General features: G+C 34.8%; 1 protein-coding gene across 1 annotated transcript in view; it reads left to right on the top strand.

Moving 5' to 3' along the window:
• arrb1 (arrestin, beta 1) overlaps nucleotides 1-20,812 on the top strand; it is a 57,075-nt gene that overhangs the window by 29,983 nt on the left and 6,280 nt on the right. The window contains exons 3-16 of the mRNA XM_081370160.1: nucleotides 10,147-10,177; nucleotides 10,829-10,889; nucleotides 11,363-11,407; nucleotides 12,476-12,672; nucleotides 12,811-12,870; nucleotides 12,988-13,055; nucleotides 15,392-15,527; nucleotides 17,117-17,201; nucleotides 17,301-17,373; nucleotides 17,468-17,605; nucleotides 17,703-17,786; nucleotides 19,278-19,301; nucleotides 19,693-19,763; nucleotides 20,312-20,363. Coding sequence (XP_081226286.1) covers nucleotides 10,147-10,177; nucleotides 10,829-10,889; nucleotides 11,363-11,407; nucleotides 12,476-12,672; nucleotides 12,811-12,870; nucleotides 12,988-13,055; nucleotides 15,392-15,527; nucleotides 17,117-17,201; nucleotides 17,301-17,373; nucleotides 17,468-17,605; nucleotides 17,703-17,786; nucleotides 19,278-19,301; nucleotides 19,693-19,763; nucleotides 20,312-20,363 — 1,125 coding nt within the window. The remainder of the gene's footprint in view (nucleotides 1-10,146; nucleotides 10,178-10,828; nucleotides 10,890-11,362; nucleotides 11,408-12,475; nucleotides 12,673-12,810; nucleotides 12,871-12,987; nucleotides 13,056-15,391; nucleotides 15,528-17,116; nucleotides 17,202-17,300; nucleotides 17,374-17,467; nucleotides 17,606-17,702; nucleotides 17,787-19,277; nucleotides 19,302-19,692; nucleotides 19,764-20,311; nucleotides 20,364-20,812) is intronic.

Here is a 20,812-nt window from a genome sequence, read left to right as displayed (position 1 = left end):
CACGGTTCGATGTGGGTTTGGTACAACAGGAAAAATCCACAAATCCTCAATGCAAGGATTCTTTTCATTTATTTTGAGCAGACAGTAGTGCAAATTACAGTTTGTTTCACCTAGCGGCATTTAGACCCCCCTGAGATAGTTGCACATTTGACTGAATTGTATGAAGTTGCAGGGTTGTGTCATTTCATTTTATTATACATGTACAGTATATTTAGTGAAGATAATCAGAGTACATGTGCATATATTGCCTGAACCACATGTTGCATATTTTTTAAATAAAAACGAAAAGAGGCAGGTTTGCGTTTTAGATTTTGTTTTATTATAAATATACATGCAGTGAAGATAATCAATGTGCGCATTGCCTGAACCACATTTGTGTGGCTATTAATAAAGATTTTTAAAATGAAAACAAAAAGAGGCAGGCTAGTGTACATATTTAGTTTTATTGTAAATAAAGTTTACAGTTAACCGGAGTAGCCAAGGAGAAGTGAGTGACCTTATCAAGAACGCTGCTGTACCATTTGCAGAATCACCGAACTTGCGTCCTCCCGTCTTCGGGAGTTTGTAAGTCCAAACTACCAAGGACTTGGTAATAAATTTGAAGTCCAAAGGAGTCGATTGCCGAGTACACGCGCATAGGTTTAGTTACCTATGATCACGAGCGTGAACTCGGCAATCGACTACTTTGGACTTCAACCGAAAAACAGGATGTAAACAGGTATTTGCGCTGGCTTAAATAACATCATTTTTATACATATCATTCACATCTACTGCAGTCAGATCCACTCGTGTTCACTCAGAAGGAATCACTCACATTTTCTGTGCACATGTAATGACACATCAAGGATGTTTAAGAGCCTAAAAGCAGGTTTAGTACTTGCCCTATTGAAGTCAACAGGGTGCAAATTTTAAAAATAGAATAACTCGGTGTAGGCAACACCGATTTTTGTAGTTGTTCTCTGTATTGACAGCACTCCAAATGTACAATAAAATGAGCTCAATGTTAAAATTGACCGGAGTTCTCCTTTAAGTTAAGCTGTGTCCCAAATGACACACTATACACTATGTACTCATGCACAATTTACTCTACCGTGTAGTGTATGACCTTTATAAGTTTATTTTGTCTTTCAACATCAGAGTCTGATAGCCCCTCCCACTCTGCTACGTAATTAAAGCCACGACAGTTGAGTGCATGAAGTGTCCAACGTACCACACTTCGTTTTTTCGGTTAATTAAGTGCATCATGCTGGTACTTAAAGTGTACTTTTTCTTTTTAGAATTTTCAGCGTGAATGCACTACTCGCACTATTTATACTACAAAATGGCAAAGAATAGTGCACAAGTACGTGATTTGGGACGCACCTTTAGTCTTGAATTTTTTTATTTTTTACTCGATAATTGTAGTATATAGCCAGAGATTTTACCAGTAGCTTACAGAAGGCTAAGAAGTAAACTATACTGAACTATAGTACAATAATTTTACTTTAAACACTGCTTAATGAAATTAATATCATTATTAACTCTAATGATTATCATAGCAGGCTAATATAAAGTAACTTATGGCACAGACTACAGATTTTTTTGTATTGTTTAAAAATATTTGCACTTTTTTTTTCAAAATCATGTACAGTGACTTTGCAGTGGCCAAAATATTAATTTACATGGCATGTAGTTGACTGATGAGTGTTCAGAGGATTTTATTAATTTATAAACATTTTTCCATGCTACTAGCATTTTACACTGCAAAAAAAAATATTTTTTTGAACGTGTCAATAAAACATATTGTAAAGTCAGTGCTCTAATATGGTAAATTGGATTACAAAACTATTTAATTAGAGCCATGGCACTGAGTGTTAAAAGGCATCATTCATTGTCTTGCCGACTGTCTCTTTCACTGAATGCCAATGTGCTTTCAGGGTACATTTCTCTATTCATTTAAGCAGTGCCAGCTGTACCATGGTAACATAAACGGTGACAGTCACTGATTTATTTTCATTCATTTATCATATGCTGTTAAAAAAAAGAATGAAGAATGAAAGTAATGTAACGTTGTTTTACATGTTGTTTCGTAACTTTGGAGAATACTACAAATCTACTTAAGAAATATAAATCGGATCTCAGACCATATTGAAAATTAGTTTGTTTTCATTCAAACAAATAAACACAAATGTAAAAAAGGTAACAATTATTGTATGATGTAAAATAATAAAGAATCAGTAGTGGTCTCAAATTTTTAGACCACACTATTTGCGAAAACAGTAATAATAAAGTGAAAATGGAAGCTTGTTCCTCCAGTGAGGGATGTAAAAACTGACCGCATGCAATTATTCCAAATGATTTCAAATTTAAATGTTAGCATATAGTAGTTAAATACCACTTTTTTAGTTTACAGAAACTAAATGTATCAGAAGTGATGATTTATTGGATAAATATTTGTTAAGAGTATTTTCTACTCATAATTTCGACCATTGTGAAGCTAATATTGTGGTCTTTTTATATCAGTTTTGAACAAAACATTTTGTAAGTCAGTGCCATTAAAACCACTTCAAATTTGTCCTCTAATGCTAAAGCCATAAAAATCCCACAAACATGTGTTTTTGAAGTCGCTAATGGTTCACACTCACTGCTCTAATAGTAAACAGCTTTTTGCTTACTGCCTGTAAGATCCCTATCATTACACACTTCTTTATCGTAAACCAAAATGCTTCCTCTGAAAGCTTAACGTCCATTAATGAGGACACTCCTCTAATAAGGATGTAAAGTTGAGAGAGGATATGCTGGTGCCCAGAGGGATTTCTGGAGACACCACAGCTAATTTACAGCAGCATTAGGACTCTTAACAGAGAGGAAAGCTGGGTAATTTAATTGAAGCCCTTTAAAGGTAGGGTAGGTAGGATTTTTATAAAAAACTTTTTTTCAAATTTGTTTAAACTGTCTTTATATACCAATACATAATTAAAATGTAAGTGCTCTGAAAAAGAGAGTATAAAAATCGAGTGACTGTAGACCTTTTAATCTGCAATAAACACAGCTCATTATTTCCATTCGGGACAAAACAATTGATTGGTTTGGGCGACTGTCACTCACTCTCGCAACCATGGCTACCACCCCTGTTGCTAGATCTGCCCATATGCATGCGCACCCGTTTGATTTGAGGAGTGCAGAGAGGCGCGGAACCTATGAAGAGTAAAATTATGGCAGAGAAAGAGCATTCAAAATTCAAAGCACCTGCATATGCAGTCAGCGAAGGCAAACAAGGCAAAAACTACTTCCTCGGACCCTGGTTGCCCGCACTCTTGAACGACCTCCTCTGCTTCGCCCTCGACCCCGGACCTGTCCTCGAACCGACGATGCGGTACTTGTGTAGTCCTCATTAGAGTCAACAATGTTTTCATCATGGAAACTCTTACATGCAAAACACCGTATATGTTATGAATCTTACACGAAATTCACCTTCATCACAGTGTAACTGATGGTAATGGAAAAACGTGTATCAATGCAACCTGTTTTTAGCTTTGCCTTATAAATATAGCTTGTTACCGAATCAAACAAAGTATATTTTAAACTTTACCAGTATCGATATGCTAGCTTGATAGTGAGTACTAAAAGAAATCTTATGTTTATATTTATAGTGATAAAGTTAGGTATTTTATTACATGTGATTCTGACATGATGTCACTGCATGCACTGCGCTCCTTCCTCTCCACTCGTCTCAGGTAAATAAATGCGTCTTCCAGCTGTGCCTGAGCGTTTAGCGTCGCACGTTCATGTGTTTTGGGGGCGTGGCTTTGGAAGCAGCTCAGAAGGGAGGGGGTGGAGTGAATGGAAATAATTAGCTGTGTTTACAACAGTCGTGAGAGGTCTACAGACACTCGATTTTTATACTCTCTTTTTCAGAGTACTTACATTTTAATTATGTATTGGTATATAAAGACAGTTTAAACAAATTTGGAATGTGTTTTTTTTTTTTTTTTTTAAATCCTACCTACCCTGCCTTTAACTAGAATAAACATGCCTGTATAGGCAATCACTACATAGGACACCGAAAAGACAGGCTGAGAAGAGTTTGTGCCTTGGTTTAGACATGGTCTGCTAGAACTAGAGCTGTTTAACTAGCAAAGGCTTGAGGAATAGTATCTATTAGGTACTGTATCCCACAGTGCAATGTGCTTGATTAGACCTTCAATTTCTAATGTCACAAATGAATCGGAATAATATCAGATTTAAAGGGTTAGCTCACCCAAAAATGAAAATTTACTCACCCTCATGTCGTTTCAAACCCATAAGACTTTTGCTCATCTTCAAAACACAAATGACGATATACTTAATGAAACCTGAGATATTTTTGTCCCAATAAAAGGTGCCTGGAGGAACCTTATGGGATAAAGAACCGTCTGTAGATCCTCTTTTTTATTTATTTATTTATTAATTTCATGTTATTACTATGGTTACGATTAAATTTTATTTAAATAAACAAACTGAACCAAATACTTTAGATACATTTTAATACATACACTTCCATGCACTTACAAAAAAAAGCTAGTAATAGATTAATATCAATGAATACACACACAAAAAAAATAGTGTAATACATAAGCAACATAAATAACCAACCATGTATATACAATAGGCTACACAAGAAAAGACATCTCAACAAAATGCTTGGAAACACATATGTTCCATGTAATAAATCAATGGAAAAATAAATAAATTTTGACTAATTAAAAATGTCCATCTTCACTTAATTTTAAAACATTTGTGTTTCAGTCCGCTTGTTAAGTCTGACGTCACTGTTTCCAAGTCCAAAAGCTCTATCAGATGCCAAAAACAAACAACAAACAGTGCTAATACTCATTGTGCCGTAATATTCCTGAAAATTATGATCCTAACCTTTATCTCTATACCGAAATCTCAGATGGTTAGTTGAGACTGGAGACTGTAATGTTCACTATGGCTTTTGAAAAGCTTAAATGTGTGACTTGAATCAACAGTGCTCATTAATGGTTGTTGAGTATTCTCACTAGAAACAAGATAGAGGAAGTAGAAGTAGAGGCTTCGACCCGGAAACAGTATTCCTTATGCCACAGCAAGTAGACAACATTTTCTATTATAACAGAGTTAAGGTGCAGTAAAATTATCTGTTGTTCTGTGAATTTTCACTGGTGAATTACAGTCATTTCAATAAGAATCCACACGATTAGCAATTTCGTGTGTGGTCAAAAAATTCACTATGGGACCAAGGTGATCACTTGTGGAAGTAAAATAATGTAAAATGTTTTTGAAACAAAAAGCCTGTTGAATTGCACTACATGAAAAAAAAAATCCATTGCATTAAGCATGCTTGCATTTTAATGCATTGTATTTTTAGGGCTTGCATTTTTATGGGCTGAAATTCAGCATAGTTGAATATTTAAGCAGTGAATATTTAAATTCAAAACATCTCAAACACATTTTCATTATTAAAAAATCAATAATCCATATTCCCCTTTCATATTTCACTTCCAAAATATTCAAACTGTTTAAAAATACAACCTATAATATTCAACAGGCAATTTAAGGTCCATTTTATTTCGCTTTGCAAATTCGCTTCCACAAATTCAGTGGTTCAAATTCGACAGAAAATTATACGTTGACATCCAGGAAAAGCAGTAGATTGCCGAGCATACTCTCCATCTGCTGTTAGTCGACCTCACCAGCAGGGGGTGCAAGCGCCAGTTAGAGCAAGCCATTCATTCATAAAACTCATTTACAGCAATGTAAGTGTATTTGTGATTATTATGACGGCTGTTTTATGTTAAATTCAGTGTCTTCACGGTTACTTTTCCTGTGTAGCCTACATGCATCTTTCTCTACCGTGAACGTTTATAATGTTATTCCCCCGATGTGAATGTACAGATCCAATGTTACATTACATACAATGGACATTAGCACATTTAGGGACCGTCTCTAAAGTTACATATGACATTGGTATACACGTTTCTAAATTAAATAGCATTTGAAGAGAACGACTTACAGTCATAAAACCAACTGTAAAGTGTTCATGTAGTGTCAGGCATAATGCGCACCCTTTAGATTTTTGATATTTATTCAAATAAATTAAAGTTTGTTTTTGAAGTTAGAAACGTGTATGCTAATGTTGTATGCAACTTTAGAGACGGTCCTCAAATGTGCGAATGCCCAATCTCAAGCCAATTTTACATTTAGGCTACATTTAGTCATTGAGCAGACGCTTTTATCCAAAGCGACTTACAGTTAAACTAAACTAACAATAGGACTACAATATGCAAGTGCGGCTCTTCCCAGTTTAATCGAATGCAGTACATGTGCATATATATATATATATATATATATATATAGAGAGAGAGAGAGAGAGAGAGAGAGAGAGAGAGAGAGAGAGAGAGAGAGAGAGAGAGAGAGAGAGAGAGAGAGAGAGAGAGAGAGAGAGAGAGAGAGAGAGAGAGAGAGAGAGAATAGAAAGTGTTATTAATTGATCAAGTGTTGATTTTATGCCAGTATATCACTGGGAAACGCTCTTAAGTTTTGCGCGTTAAGTTCATATTCTGCACGTTAAGTTCATATTCTGCTTGCCTGTAGCCTATAGTAGCCTACAGCCTACTTCCCAAATAATGTGCGAGTTTGGTCTTTTATATCACTGTATTAGTCCATTAAGCTACGTTAAGCATTTTGTCCCGACGGAAGGGGAATCCTTGAGTATGATGAGGTATTGAGGGAAACTGATTATAATCCTGTTCATGGTAGAGAAAGCTGATAACATGTAGGCTACACAGGGAAAGTAACAATGAAGTTGAATTTACTGTTGAATTTGAACCACTGAATTTGTGGAAGCGAATTTGCAAAGCGAAATAAAATGGACCTTAAATTGCCTGTTGAATATTATAGGTTGTATTTTTAAACAGTTTGAATATTTTGGAAGTGAAATATGAAAGGTGAATATGGATTATTGAATTTTTAATAATAAAAATGTGTTTGAGATGTTTTGAATTTAAATATTCAGAGCTTAAATATTCAACCATGCTGAATTTCAGCCCATAAAAATGCAAGCCCTAAAAATACAATGCATTAAAATGCAAGCATGCTTAATGCAATGCATATTTTTTTCAAGTAGTACAATTCAACAGGCTTTTTGTTTCAAAAACATTTGACATTATTTTACTTCCATAGTCACTGGAATTCGTTGGATTTGACCAACAGAAAGCTGCTTGAAAGTGACTCCTGTGCGAGCTGTGCTTCATACATTACATCGCTACACTGCTGACAATGGTCAATGGACCTTTTTGCCTGTGTATTTTCACGAAATTCACAAATGTGACAGCACCTTTACTCTAAAATGCAATCAAAAATAAAATCTTCACAAGGGACATGTGAGGTACTTAATGAGTTAGAAAAGTGAAAAGGTGCATCAGCTTCATTTTCCGTTTGTTTTCCCTCTTTTCTGGTGGATGGTCCAGGCACTTCAATGATTTTCAGGTCTACAGGAGGATTTTTATTCTTGTTCAAACTTGTATTTCAGCTTACCGAGGTCAATGCAAAAAACAAAATTTACTATTAGTAATGTTATTAAAGTTTTGAGTTAATAAAGTTAAGAGTTTTGAATTTAAAATAATTTGTGACGCCACTTCTTGTTGACGTTTAAAGTATTGTCAAACAAAACGGAGGCTAGCTAGACCCTCCCTCCTCCTCATCTGCGCACTAACCCCCCAAATCCTTCTTGTCGGTTATTGGCTGGAGCTGTTTGTTATGTTTTGTGGTGCGGGTTAGCCCAGTTTGTTTTTCTTGCCGATTATATCCATTCACAACATAATATTTATTGGCCAGTAAAGGGCTTTAAAAGGGTATTTGAGAGAATGAGGACACCTGTAGTAAATAAACAAAAACAGGCCAAACTAAGTATATTAACCACTTGTGTTATTCATAACTAATGCCAATGAGACTCAGCTAAATTAATTATATCAGCAATTTGAAGACACAGTTGTACACGATATAAAGGTTTAAATTAATCAATAAAATAGGCCAATACTAAATAAATGTAAGCCTATGTGTTAGGCCTATAGCCTAATAATAATAGGATAATAATAATCTTATTCTGGTCTCACAGAACCATTGGGTTCCTCCAGATGCTGGCTTTAACATAAGAGATCTTCCAGGAACCACTTAAATGTTAAAAGATCTTACAATAACCCTTTTATTGAATTCGAGTTCCTCTAATTTCCCCCAAAGCACTTCGAGGTCTAATGGTAATGAAAAGGTGACTCCAGAACCTCGGAACTGAATACAAAGTTCTTAAAGGATCCCATAAGTTTCTGCAAGAACCGCAAAGATTGTCAATGCTCCACCAGTAACCCTACTATAGGAGAAAGCTTTGAGGCACTTAAATTACATTTTGAAGTTAATCCAAGTCTTTTGAAGACACACGGTTGCTTTATATGATTAATAAAAATAAAGTAGGCTGTTATTCACATATAGGCTAAACATTAATCAATGCAAATAGAGCACATCAAATATGGTGAATGGAAGCTTAAACGTGCATGCTTGACACTAATGAGAACTAATGACGTTTGTTAGGGAGCTAATTAAGACCACAGCTGAAGTCAAGTCAAGTCACCTTTATTTATATAGCACTTTTTACACTAGGGATTGTTTCAAAGCAGCTTTACAGTGATAAGAGGAAAATAATGCAAAAAAGATTGTTCTGGCTGTACAGCAGCTCTAAAAGAAAATTATGTCATTGTCCAGCTTAAGTAAGTTCAGTGATGGTTCATTTTTGTTGTAAAAAAAGTTGTTAATTTTGTTCATTTATCTATACAGCTGCTCTGGAGAAAACCGTTATGTCATCGTCCAGGGGTGCGTTTCCCGAAAGCATCGTTGGCCAACTATGGTCGCAAGTTCATCGCAATGTCCATTGAACTCTATTGGTAACGACGGAACTTGCGACCATAGTTGGCCAACGATGCTTTCGGGAAACGCACCCCAGCTCAGTTCAGTTCTCATATAATGGTGTCAATGCAGGCAGATCAGTATTATTGCTGAATATTAAGTGTCCCCAACCAAGCAAGCCAAAAGCCAAAGGCGACAGTGGCAAGGAACCAAAACTCCATTGGGTGAATGGAGAAAAAACCTTGGGAGAACCCAGGCTCAGTCGGGGGGCCAGTTCTCCTCTGGCCAACGAATGAACAGTGTATGATTATGATTCAGACATCTCAGGTCAGAAGTCAGATTGGATCGGACAAGAATGATTAATTAATGAGTAACCTAGGTAAACTACTAGGAAATCAGGCAGATAAACAGGAACATAACCCACAGAAACTCAACAAAACAACATACTCTTGACAACTAAAGACTAATAATAATTATGTTGAAACAAAATTAGATTAAAGATGCAAATTAACTATTTCATTTTCTAGGCTTTATTTACACCTCTCACTAAATTGAGATCAGGTAACAATTTTATATATAGACTTATAGTTCAATAAATTGGTTTACATTTGTGCAACGGTATAAACAGTCAAGCAGTTGAGATTTGCTACACTAAATATCACTTTATGTGAGTATACTGTATGTATGCATATAACGTTGGATATTGTCACAATCTGTGGTGTTTTCTGTTTAGTTTTTCAAGGACTCTTAATTTGTTTATGGCTTGTGTTTCTATTCTCTTTACGCTTGTCGCCATGGATATTCATTGAATTATTGATCATCACACACCTGTTCCTTATTTATTTGTTAGTTCTCTGTGTATATAACACCCTCAGTTTCTCTTTTGTTTTATATACAGTATATATATATATATATATATATATATATATATATATATATATATATATATATATATATATATATATATATATAATATATATATTATATGATATTTAAGCAAATCTAAAAACACAAAGTAAAGAACATCCAGAAGGAATGATTTAGGGGTCTTGCACCAGCCAAGCAGCTGTCATTGTGGGGAATGGGAATGCTAATGGTTAACACTTTCCAAGTATTTTATGGTTTACAGAACCTAAGGATGTCACAGAGACAAATGTGATTTCTCAGGACACCTATTTCAGTGATATCTGTCAAGGGGTAGGGACATTGTATGCATGCTATATCTTATGTGTCACTCTTGTATTTCCACAGGGTGTTCAAGAAGGCAAGTCCGAATGGAAAGGTAATATTACGTAAATTTTTTCCCTCCTTCATGTCTACTGATCATTTTAGTGTTTCAGTTGTTTAAAATCTGATACTTCAAAGGTTTTTTGTCAGTGTCTTCAGCATAGCCTGTTATGAAATGGTTATGTCTGAACAACCACAAATATTGAGCAACAAAGTATCTCTTGTTCCAAAATTTGATTTGATGTTTGTGATGGTTAGCCAGACTGATGGGTCCCAGCTCGCAATGGCTGTGCGGTTAGCATATAGCCTAGCCTCGAGTCTATATGTATCATTAGCAGGGAGACCTGTGGTGCGCCACAACAGTCCTTGAGCAGGAAGCGGGCGTGGGGCGAATATGAAAGAGGGGGTATGTGACTCAGTACCCAGCCTTCTGCAAAGCTGGGAAAGGCTTTTCCAAGGATCGGCACAACACAACTATTATGTAAACATATTTTTGAATGGTACAAATTGGTCTTGATCAAAATGCACCTAAAGAACAAATTAGTGCTCATAACTAAAGAGATTTAAAAGCATTCATTTTGATAAGGTTATTGAAATATAAATATAGAACTGTACATACGCAATAGCGCAAATGGCCATTTTAGCTCAGTTCAAATTGTTCTGCGTTTGAATTATGCTGATTGTAATTTTATGATTGCCTTTTCAGCTAACTGTGTACCTTGGTAAGAGGGATTTCGTTGACCATGTGGAGCTTGTGGATCCTGTCGGTAGGCAATAAGAATCCAAATCTTAAATTTTAGTTTAACTTTACGTTAGTAAACATGTTACTTTGTAATTACATTGTAATTAATAAGTCATAAATGAGTGTGTACTTAATTTGTAATCACTTATAAACTGTTTGCAAATGCAATTGACTCTTCCCTTACCCCTTATCCTAACCATACCACCAAACCTGTCCCTAACATTACCTGTATCTGACCTCAATAGCAGCAAAAGACATGAGCACATTAAGTACATAGTAGTTAAAGACACCTAATATCAAGTGTGACCCTATAATCGTGCATTATTGTACATTATATGCAATATTATTCATCAAAGAAAACACAATTTTAACATTTCATTTTTTTAAATAGAGTTGATAAATTGAATTAAAAATTAAAGTAATAAATAACAATAATTTATTACCTAAGCTGGTATGAAGCTGACATTTTACCCATAAAATATATTTTTCCTATTGCAGATGGTGTGGTTTTAATTGATCCAGAGTACTTGAAAGAAAGAAAAGGTGAGGAGCCTCTATCCCCCCCCCCCCTTTTTTTAAAGCCATGGTATAGCAATATGTTATGTTCATGTGGTCTCATAAAAAAGCAATGGGTTTATATCACAATTGTTCCTCCTAAACAAGATTAAAGTGCCTCTATTATGCTTTCCCCCCCCCGGATATTATCTATCATGTAGTGTGTTAAAAGCTGTTTGTGAGTGAAAAGGTCTGCAAAGTTTTAAAGATCAAAGTGCAGGATACATGGAATTTAAAAAGAATCAGTTCTGAACTGACTGAAATGAGTCGTCAGTAATTCCAGCCTTACTTACTGCTCAGACGTATGTGGGTTTGTAACAAATCTGCATGATGCCAGCCTATGTTCTTCAATGGCTGCCTGGAAACATTGTCTACTTTGACCCTCAAACACTGTAGTTGTAGCTGAGTCTGGAAGAGTCTGATCTGTGTTGTCGACATGTCGAAAAGACTATGTTCTCTGCACTGTCAAAGCAAATCCACTTTACCTACACTTCCAAAGGATGAGGAATCTGTCTCGAATTAATACGGTAAAACTGTCACAATCACTACCATTCGTATCACTGTGTACCATGTGCTGAGGAAGGGCCATCTGACCAATCAGAAAGGAGTAATTTAGAGAGGCTGAATCCTTTATCGAACTGTTTCAGACACTGTGAGATAAGAGGTGATGCTTCAATGTAGATTATGAGAAGTGTTTTTTAACCATGGATGGATGAAAACCTATTGTACGAGACCTCCAAAAAAGTTAGGATCCTTATAAAATAGCATAATGGGGGCGCTTATTAAATAAAGAACAGATAATTTGCAGAACTTCCCTGATGCACAGATGTTTCTCCTAAGAAGAAGACCCTGTTATACTCATAACATTTTTTTCCCAAGACTAAAATCTGAGATGTGCAATCCACATTAATTTTATAGCTCTGAACACTTAGTGTATGTCAATAATTGTTCCATTTGTTGCTGGTTTTCTTTTATCAGGAACCGGGAGAGCAAAGTTGACTGTAAATCCATTAACTATACAGTTATTAAGCAGGTTTTTTTTTTATTTTCCCACAGTTTTTGTGACACTGACGTGTGCTTTCCGCTATGGACGGGAGGACTTGGACGTTCTTGGCTTGACGTTTCGCAAAGACCTCTTTGTGGCCAACATCCAGGCATTTCCTCCCGTGCCTGAAGAAAAAAAGGGCTTGACACGTCTACAAGAGCGATTGATAAAGAAACTCGGAGAACATGCTTACCCCTTCACCTTCGAGGTGAAACTTCAGTCTGATTTTCTTAATATAATGGCAACTATGTTATGCTGTGCAGAGATTATTGGATTCGCTGTTGATTAAAGTAGGTCCGTTCATCACCATTTCAATGGACACTGAATGTCAAACCTTTATTCACAGATTACTCCGAACTTACCCTGTTCTGTCACGTTACAACCGGGGCCAGAAGATACAGGAAAGGTACATTTTCCCTCAACTAATGTTTTATGATGTTGGTTTTGATAGATATAAGTAAAAAGGGCTATGCAGAATTCTCCACTCTCCAGAGTAACATGTTCTTTTTTCTTGTCTGCAAAGGCCTGCGGGGTTGACTTTGAAGTCAAAGCTTTCTGTGCAGAAAATGTTGAAGAAAAAATCCACAAAAGGTACAACCTTTCACAATGGCACCCAACGGAGTAACAGACACAGAGCAAAACATAAAATATTACTCTTCTTTTGTGCATTTTTGCAACATTGTTGGTATGTGTTTTTGAAAAACATATGAAGCAAACAAGACAAAATGATTGAATACATTTGAGAAAGTGTCTTATTATGATTGCTAATTTCATTTTCAAGTTCAGAGGAGTAGTCTGACTAACAGGGATTAATAAAACATTATTAGTTCATTTATTATTAGTCTTGTAAAGCAGTCACTACCCTTACGCAAAGAAAATATATTTACCTATATATATATGTGCAATATATTAAATGATTTAATGGTATATTTGAAAATATACAGAATAATATATGGGGCCCTATCTTGTACCCAGCACAATTGACTTTGTACACCGACGCATGTATCATTCCTATTTTGCACCCGCGCACAGCGGACTTTTCCCTCCACAGACGCACGTCGGTAAATTAGGGAATGAACTTGCGCTCGGGGGGGCGGTTCAGCGCAAAGAGGAGGCGTGTTCTGGCGCAAACGTTCCCTGGTGCTATTTTGCAGTTTCAGAAAACAATTCCGCCACAGACCAGGAAAAACCTAGTCTAAAGTCAGTGGCGCATTATTCAGATGCTATTTTAAGGGCGCATGCTTGGCCATAATGTAGCGCGTGCACGACACGCATACACTTTGCTTCTCTCATCTACACAGACGCAGCAGTTGCCATTCTTGCAAACCATACATAATTACAAGGAAAAATATTCCATATGAGGGAAATCATTGTTGTGTCCATGAAGATGTGAAAAAATAGGCATAAATCTAGCTTACACATTTACCCAAATTATTATATGCCTGTTTAATAGTTTAAGCTTAGTTGGGTGGGTTTCTCCCATCCCCATACAATGTCACTTCTCTGTCTTTTACGACCATGACGAGAACGTCGGTCTCCTCGGCTGTGAAACGCTCCTGGCGTGCGCCTGGCAAATCCGCCGTTATAATAGCAATCCGCCATGCAACAAGCGTGCCTGCTCTTAAAGGGAATGTGAGATGATGCTCTGATTGGTTTACTTCACGTTACGCCCAAACCACACCTATGAGTAGCTACTTAAGACCAACCCATTTTAGAGATCCGCCCACAAAGTTACTTGCGTTTCAGATCGTTAAAATAGGGCCCATTGTGTTTATATATTACAATATATTAAATAATACATAATGAATTATCGGGTTTCATATGTAAAAAAATATGTGACAATATATTTACTTATATATAATAATGTGTGCAATTTTATATTCAGTAATACACTTCATAATATATAGATGTATATGTGATCAGATATATTTACTCATGCAGTGTAAACACACATATATAGAGAAATATATAATGTAATATATTTCTTAATTTTTATAGTTATTTACTTACATCATAAATGTTTCATAATTTTAAGCTAGTTAACAATGGCACAAGCACACATGCATGTACTAAAGTATTTAGCAAGGTGACTATGACTGTGTTGAGGAGTGCACAGCTGTGCTTTTTAAATAATGTAACACATAATTTTAATGCTAATCGGCCAATCGTCAACTGAACCACAGGCTCTACTATTCTGCACAACAGGAACCCCAAAAACCCTCAGACATACCAGAAAACCTTTTAAATTCCAAAATAATACAACATTAAATACTAACAGATCTCCCCCTATATCAGTATTGAGCAAAACACATGAAATGACACTTAATTTAAAGTTTTACTCTCCTTTAACAGTCAGAAGCAAAGCATGCTGGGAACTAGAAATCTGTTGTAACTCTGTTTGTATATATATATATATATATATATATATATGTGCGTACAATACATTCAAATTTATGTGGGAACATGTACAGTATGTGCAATATATGTACACAATATAGGACACAACTTTATGCATGTTACATGTAATGCTATTTTTTTCTTCAATTCTCCATATTGTATATGTATCAAAATATGGCCACGTGGTCAAAGTGGTCAAAGTACTAGTTTCCCATACATAAATGTATTATGTATTATATTGCATTATATTTTGCAGTATATTCCCATATATTTTTGTTCCGTAAGGGTATTACTCTTGCTCACACTCATAAATAGTCTCACACCATTTGTGCCATGAATATAAATGATACTTAAAAAAGGCGATTTGTTGAGGAAAAATGTGCGATTATGGTCTAAATGATCCGGAAAAAATGTCTGAAAAAAATATATAAAGACCAGAAAATCTCAGAGATTTATTACATTGATTTTTGTTGAAGTCAATAAATGTCACAAATTATGATATGCTTCTCCTATTACTGGCCCTTCCACAGGAATTCAGTGCGTCTTGTCATCAGAAAAGTGCAGTATGCTCCAGAGAAGCCGGGCCCGCAGCCAATGGCTGAAACCACAAGGCAGTTTCTCATGTCAGACAAACCATTACACCTGGAGGCCTCACTTGACAAAGAGGTGGGTTTGTGTAGTTATTCAGCTGCTCTCAATAAGATTAAATATCTGACGATTGAGGAAAGGCAACATCAGGAGGATTCTGCTCTACTGATCTACATCTACATCTAGTGATGGAAAAAGGGCATTGCAACTGAAATGCTGTGTGCGCAATGTTATGTACACTATATTACAATATAATATTATGAGAATTTAAAATAACTGTTTTGAACTATTTGAATATATTTTAAAATGTCATTTATTCCTGTGAGCAAAACTGTATTTTCAGCATCATTACTCCTGTCTTCAGTTCAGTGTCACATGATCCTTCAGAAATCATTATAATATGCGGATTTGATGCTCAAAAAACATGCATTATTATTATCAGTGTTGAAACCGGTTGTGTACAATTTTTTTTCAGGATTCTTTGATGAATAGAAAGTTCAAAAGAACAGCATTTATTTGAAACAGAATCTTTTGTAACTTTATAGATGTCTTTACTGTAACTTTTGATCAATTTAATTAATCATGGATGAATAAAAGTATTGATTTCTTTTATTTCTTTTCCCCAAAAAATAAAATAAAAATTCTTACTGATTGTGTTTAATGTTACAAAAGCTTTCTATTTCAGATAAATGCTGTTCTTTTGAACTTTCTATTGATCAAAGAATCCTGAAATAAAATGTAAATAACTGTTTTCAACACTAATAATAATGAGAAATGTTTCTTGAGCATCAAATCATATTAGAATAATTTCTGAAGGATCATGTTACACTGAAGACTGGAGTAATGATGCTGAAAATTCAGCTTTGATCACAGGAATAAATTACACTTTACTATATTTTCAAATAGTAAACAGCTGTTTTAAATTGTAATCATATTTCAGAATATTATTGTTTTGTTGTTGTTGTTGTATTTTTAATCAAATAAATGCAACCTTGGTGAGCAGAAGAGACTTCTTTTAAAAACATTAAAAACCTTACCGATCCAAAACTTTTGACTGCAAGTAGTAGTATCTAATAATAATAATATAAATATAAATTAAGTTTTTTATTTTGTCTTTAAATTATTTTAATATGACCCTATGCTAAACTTAGAAATAAATAAAAAGCTTTAACCAAAATATAACTATAAAACAAATCCAAAAAGACATTTAGCATGAATGTGTACTGCTACAATCAGTACTGCATTAACAGAAATATCTGGCATATGAAAATTCATTACATTTATTAATGTTTCAGACTTGGGGTCTCAGCATGTCATTACAGACTTATGACATATTATTAAATGCTATGTCTGCTTATTGTTACATTTAAAAAAAAAATTGAGTATCTAAAAGAGATTAATAGAACAGAAACAGAAATATTTAGGCCTAAATTTAAGATTTATATACTTGAATTGTTTATAAAAATTTCCATCCAATTGGATCACACAGTTTTAACATAGACAAAGTAATAAACTTAATGTAAATGAGTGTAGATAATAACTTAATTCCTTATCAGACTTTACACTGTTTTTTTTTTTCAGAAACACAATTTATTTTTGGCTTAATCTGTTATTAACAATTCATTTTTGTTGTTTGCATGATGCTGTTTGCGCATAATGTCTTTCAGATTTACTATCATGGTGAACCAATCAGTGTCAACGTCCATGTCACAAACAACACAAACAAGACTGTAAAAAAAATGAAGATTTCAGGTCATTTAGTTATATATATGGATGGACTTTGTATTTACATTAGAATGTAGTTAAGAAACTCTTGGCAATAACACTTATTTCTATTATAAAATGTTGTAGTGCGTCAATATGCTGATATTTGCCTCTTCAACACTGCCCAGTACAAGTGTCCAGTGGCGACAGAGGAATCAGAGTACGTACACTGCAAACTAAACCATAAGATAAATCCGTATGAGAACACAACTTGACACCTGTCTCATTGCTCTCTGCTTTGTGTCGTGTTGTAGTGATTTTGTGGCTCCCAGTGCCACATTTTGCAAAGTATATACTCTCACCCCGTTCCTGGCGAATAACCGAGAGAAACGCGGCTTGGCTCTGGATGGCAAACTCAAACATGAAGACACAAATTTAGCATCGAGTACATTGTAAGTATAATCTCTCATTCTTCTCATTCTTGAAAGCGGATTATGTTTCTTGTCACGCTTATTAATTCACTTTTCCATGGCATTGTTGTCTTAAAAGGTTAAGAGAGGGAGCCAATAAGGAAATTCTTGGCATCATTGTTTCTTATAAGGTGAAAGTGAAGCTGGTGGTGTCCCGCGGAGGGTAAGTTTGCATTTTGTTCATCTTGTTTGGCATGTGATGGTGGAATAAATTTCAAACTTTACAATTAGGTTAAACAAATGTACATAGCACTTGGCAGGAATTTGTGCTAGACGAGAAACCGCAAACTGGCTGAGGACCCACATAGCAACATTGTGATGTCCCAGATCCGGCCCACATCTGGCAGACGTGGAAAGATGATCTGGTGGCCCTTGGGTGGCTCACTCCTGTTTGCCAGATCTGGGCCACAAGCAGGCCATAGCAATGCCACGTGTCAGCCAAGAGCAAAGAAATAAACCAGAACTGGACCGTATCTGAGCCACAAAATCTGTGTATATTAAATATGAAGTCATCTCAGCCTTAATAAGCCTGTTAACAAGCAGAATCACTGAAGGAAAGAAGAGAACAGAAAAAGAGACGAGAACTACAACTGACTTCCAGCCACAGCCTTAGATGAAATCAACTGAAGAGTACTTTACTTTAAGTACTTTAGCAGGTACTTATGGTAACTAGCTTGAAAATATGAAACATTTATAATGTAAATAAATATAAGAAATATATTGCATTATATATAATTCAATATATTATAATATATTAACACAAAATAAATTATTCTGTATATTTTCAAATATACGGTTAAATTATTTAATATATTGTTCATTCATATATGGGAAATATATTTTCGTTCCATAAGGGCATGAAGCCACGGGAGAGGATTTATGAATGGAAGTGACATGATAATGAAAACATGACGGATGTAGTACATCCAGATTACATTTTTACTACACATTCATACTATATAGAACATAATTTTTAGCAGTCATCAAGTAATTACTTATTCAAAATAAGTACCTGCTCAAGAGAGTATTACATTTCGGACGCAGCCTTGTAACTGTGAGTTTAGCAGAGATGAGAACCATTCACAAAACCTTTAGAAAGTGTAAAAATCTTGTTACATTATTAGTCAAATTGCTTGAAAAAAGATTTTTTATCTTAACCCCAGAGTGCATGACTATGAAACCTGCACAAATGCATTAGGGGGTTCAAGATGACCCATACTGGTTCAGTGGATTTCTTTAAAGAATATATATTTATTTTTAGTGTAATGAAAGATTTCAATTGTACACAAATGTATGTTTAGACAATGTTCAGTTGTTCCCTTCTCATGTACATATACAATAAAAAATGTTAAAAAAAATGTAATTCACTATAACAGTACATATTTATTAACATATACACAGTGTATATATAAACGGTTAGTGATACAAAAACTACATTTTTATTTTTCTGAACCCATGACCAACAAATATGTAAATGACTTTCATGACCGAAAAACATACAAATAAAATCACACACTTACCGATCAATTTGACACTCTTTATGCATTCTAGGGTTACATTAAAATGACTTTGCCGAGTCAATATGACACACCAAATCAATAATGCCTTAATTATTGTAATACAGTAAGATCATGTTTAATTGTTTTTTTTTCAGACTGCTGGGAGATCTTGCCTCAAGGTACTGTGATATTTTTGTTCATTCCTTTAGAAATTCTTCTGTTTCTGTGTAATGTGTGTAAATGTTCGACACCTTCACTTTGAAACCGGATTAAAGCTGTTCCATTACTAAGACTGCATGACCATACTGAAGAGTGTGTCTTACACAGCCCATTGTGCATACTATAGATTCCTATAAGTAGCCAAGCTTTTGGCCAGAAACACAGACAGGCTCAGACACTTGATAAGATGCCATCAATTACTGGACCATTTGTGCTGATGCTTTTAGGCCAGTGGTTCCAGCACTCTGTTAGCACCGCATGAGTGGTGGGATTGAGGTTTGGAAAAGCGTTGGCCAGGGTTCATTTGGTTATCATGTCTACTGGATGCATGATTTGTGTTTCCCTCTCCAGTGATGTTGCAGTCGAGCTCCCTTTTACATTAATGCATCCCAAACCATTGGAGGAATCATTCTACAGAGATGGTATTTGTCAGACTGCCTTTTTATCTGCTTTCATATTGCTTTGGTGAACTACTTATGATTTATTTTAGCATGTTCTGGCACCTAAAACATATACTTTCACTTATAAAAAAAAGTATTTTTATAAAAATAAAAAAATAAAATTATATAATATTATAAAATGACTAACATAAAAATACAATAAATATGTAAATATTTATTTAGAAAATATATATACTTTAATATAAGACTTTTAACTTAGTTCATGTCCTAACATGTCAGTACTGAATTCCAGCTTTAAAAATCTATGAAGAAGAGTCAAAATCTGAATCATCTTTATTTATACTAACAATTCATGTTTTGTTGATGTTAGGTTGAAAAGGTGCAACTGGGTGAAAATTTCGTTACTCTAAAATTCAAAAATAAGGACTGTTTTGACAAATAAAAACATAGCTATGTATGTAGACCTTTATAAATATAAATGGGGTATATAGAGTTTTTTAAGTGGGAAATGAAGTCCATTACCTACAGAGTTCTAATCAATATTCCTTTCTGTAACCTTTCTGTTTTAGCCCCAGAAAATGACGCCCCCATTGACACAAACCTCATTGAATTTGACACAAAGTAAGTGAAAGACTTTTCTATGGTCTAATTGGATTTTAGCCAACTAAATGGCTTTTTTAAAAAGTTACACATATGCCTTATGATGCTGGTTTAATTTAATTTATTAATTTATTTTGTTTAATCAGAATAAATTCTGTCAGTCAAATACACTACCAGTCAAAAGTTTGGAATAATTAAGATTTTTCATGCTTTTGTAAGAAATCCCTTAAAATACAGTAAAAACAGCATCATTCCTCCAGTCTTCAGTTTCACATGATCCTTCAGTCTTTATTCTAATATGCTGATTTAATGCTCAACTTCTATCAATTAATTAAACAATTGGTGCTGGATTTAAATTTAAATTTAAATTTAATTGTTTTTCTTATTATTAATGTTGAAAACAGTTTTTGCTGCTTAATATTTTGGTGGAAACCAAACGCCTCGGTTACGACTGTAACCTCGGTTCCCTG

Source organism: Scardinius erythrophthalmus (genome assembly GCF_964197995.2).
Source record: "Scardinius erythrophthalmus genome assembly, chromosome: 7".
Lineage (NCBI taxonomy): Eukaryota > Metazoa > Chordata > Actinopteri > Cypriniformes > Leuciscidae > Scardinius > Scardinius erythrophthalmus.
The sequence above is the reverse complement of the archived record's forward strand: the minus strand, read 5'-3'. Positions and strand labels throughout refer to the sequence as shown.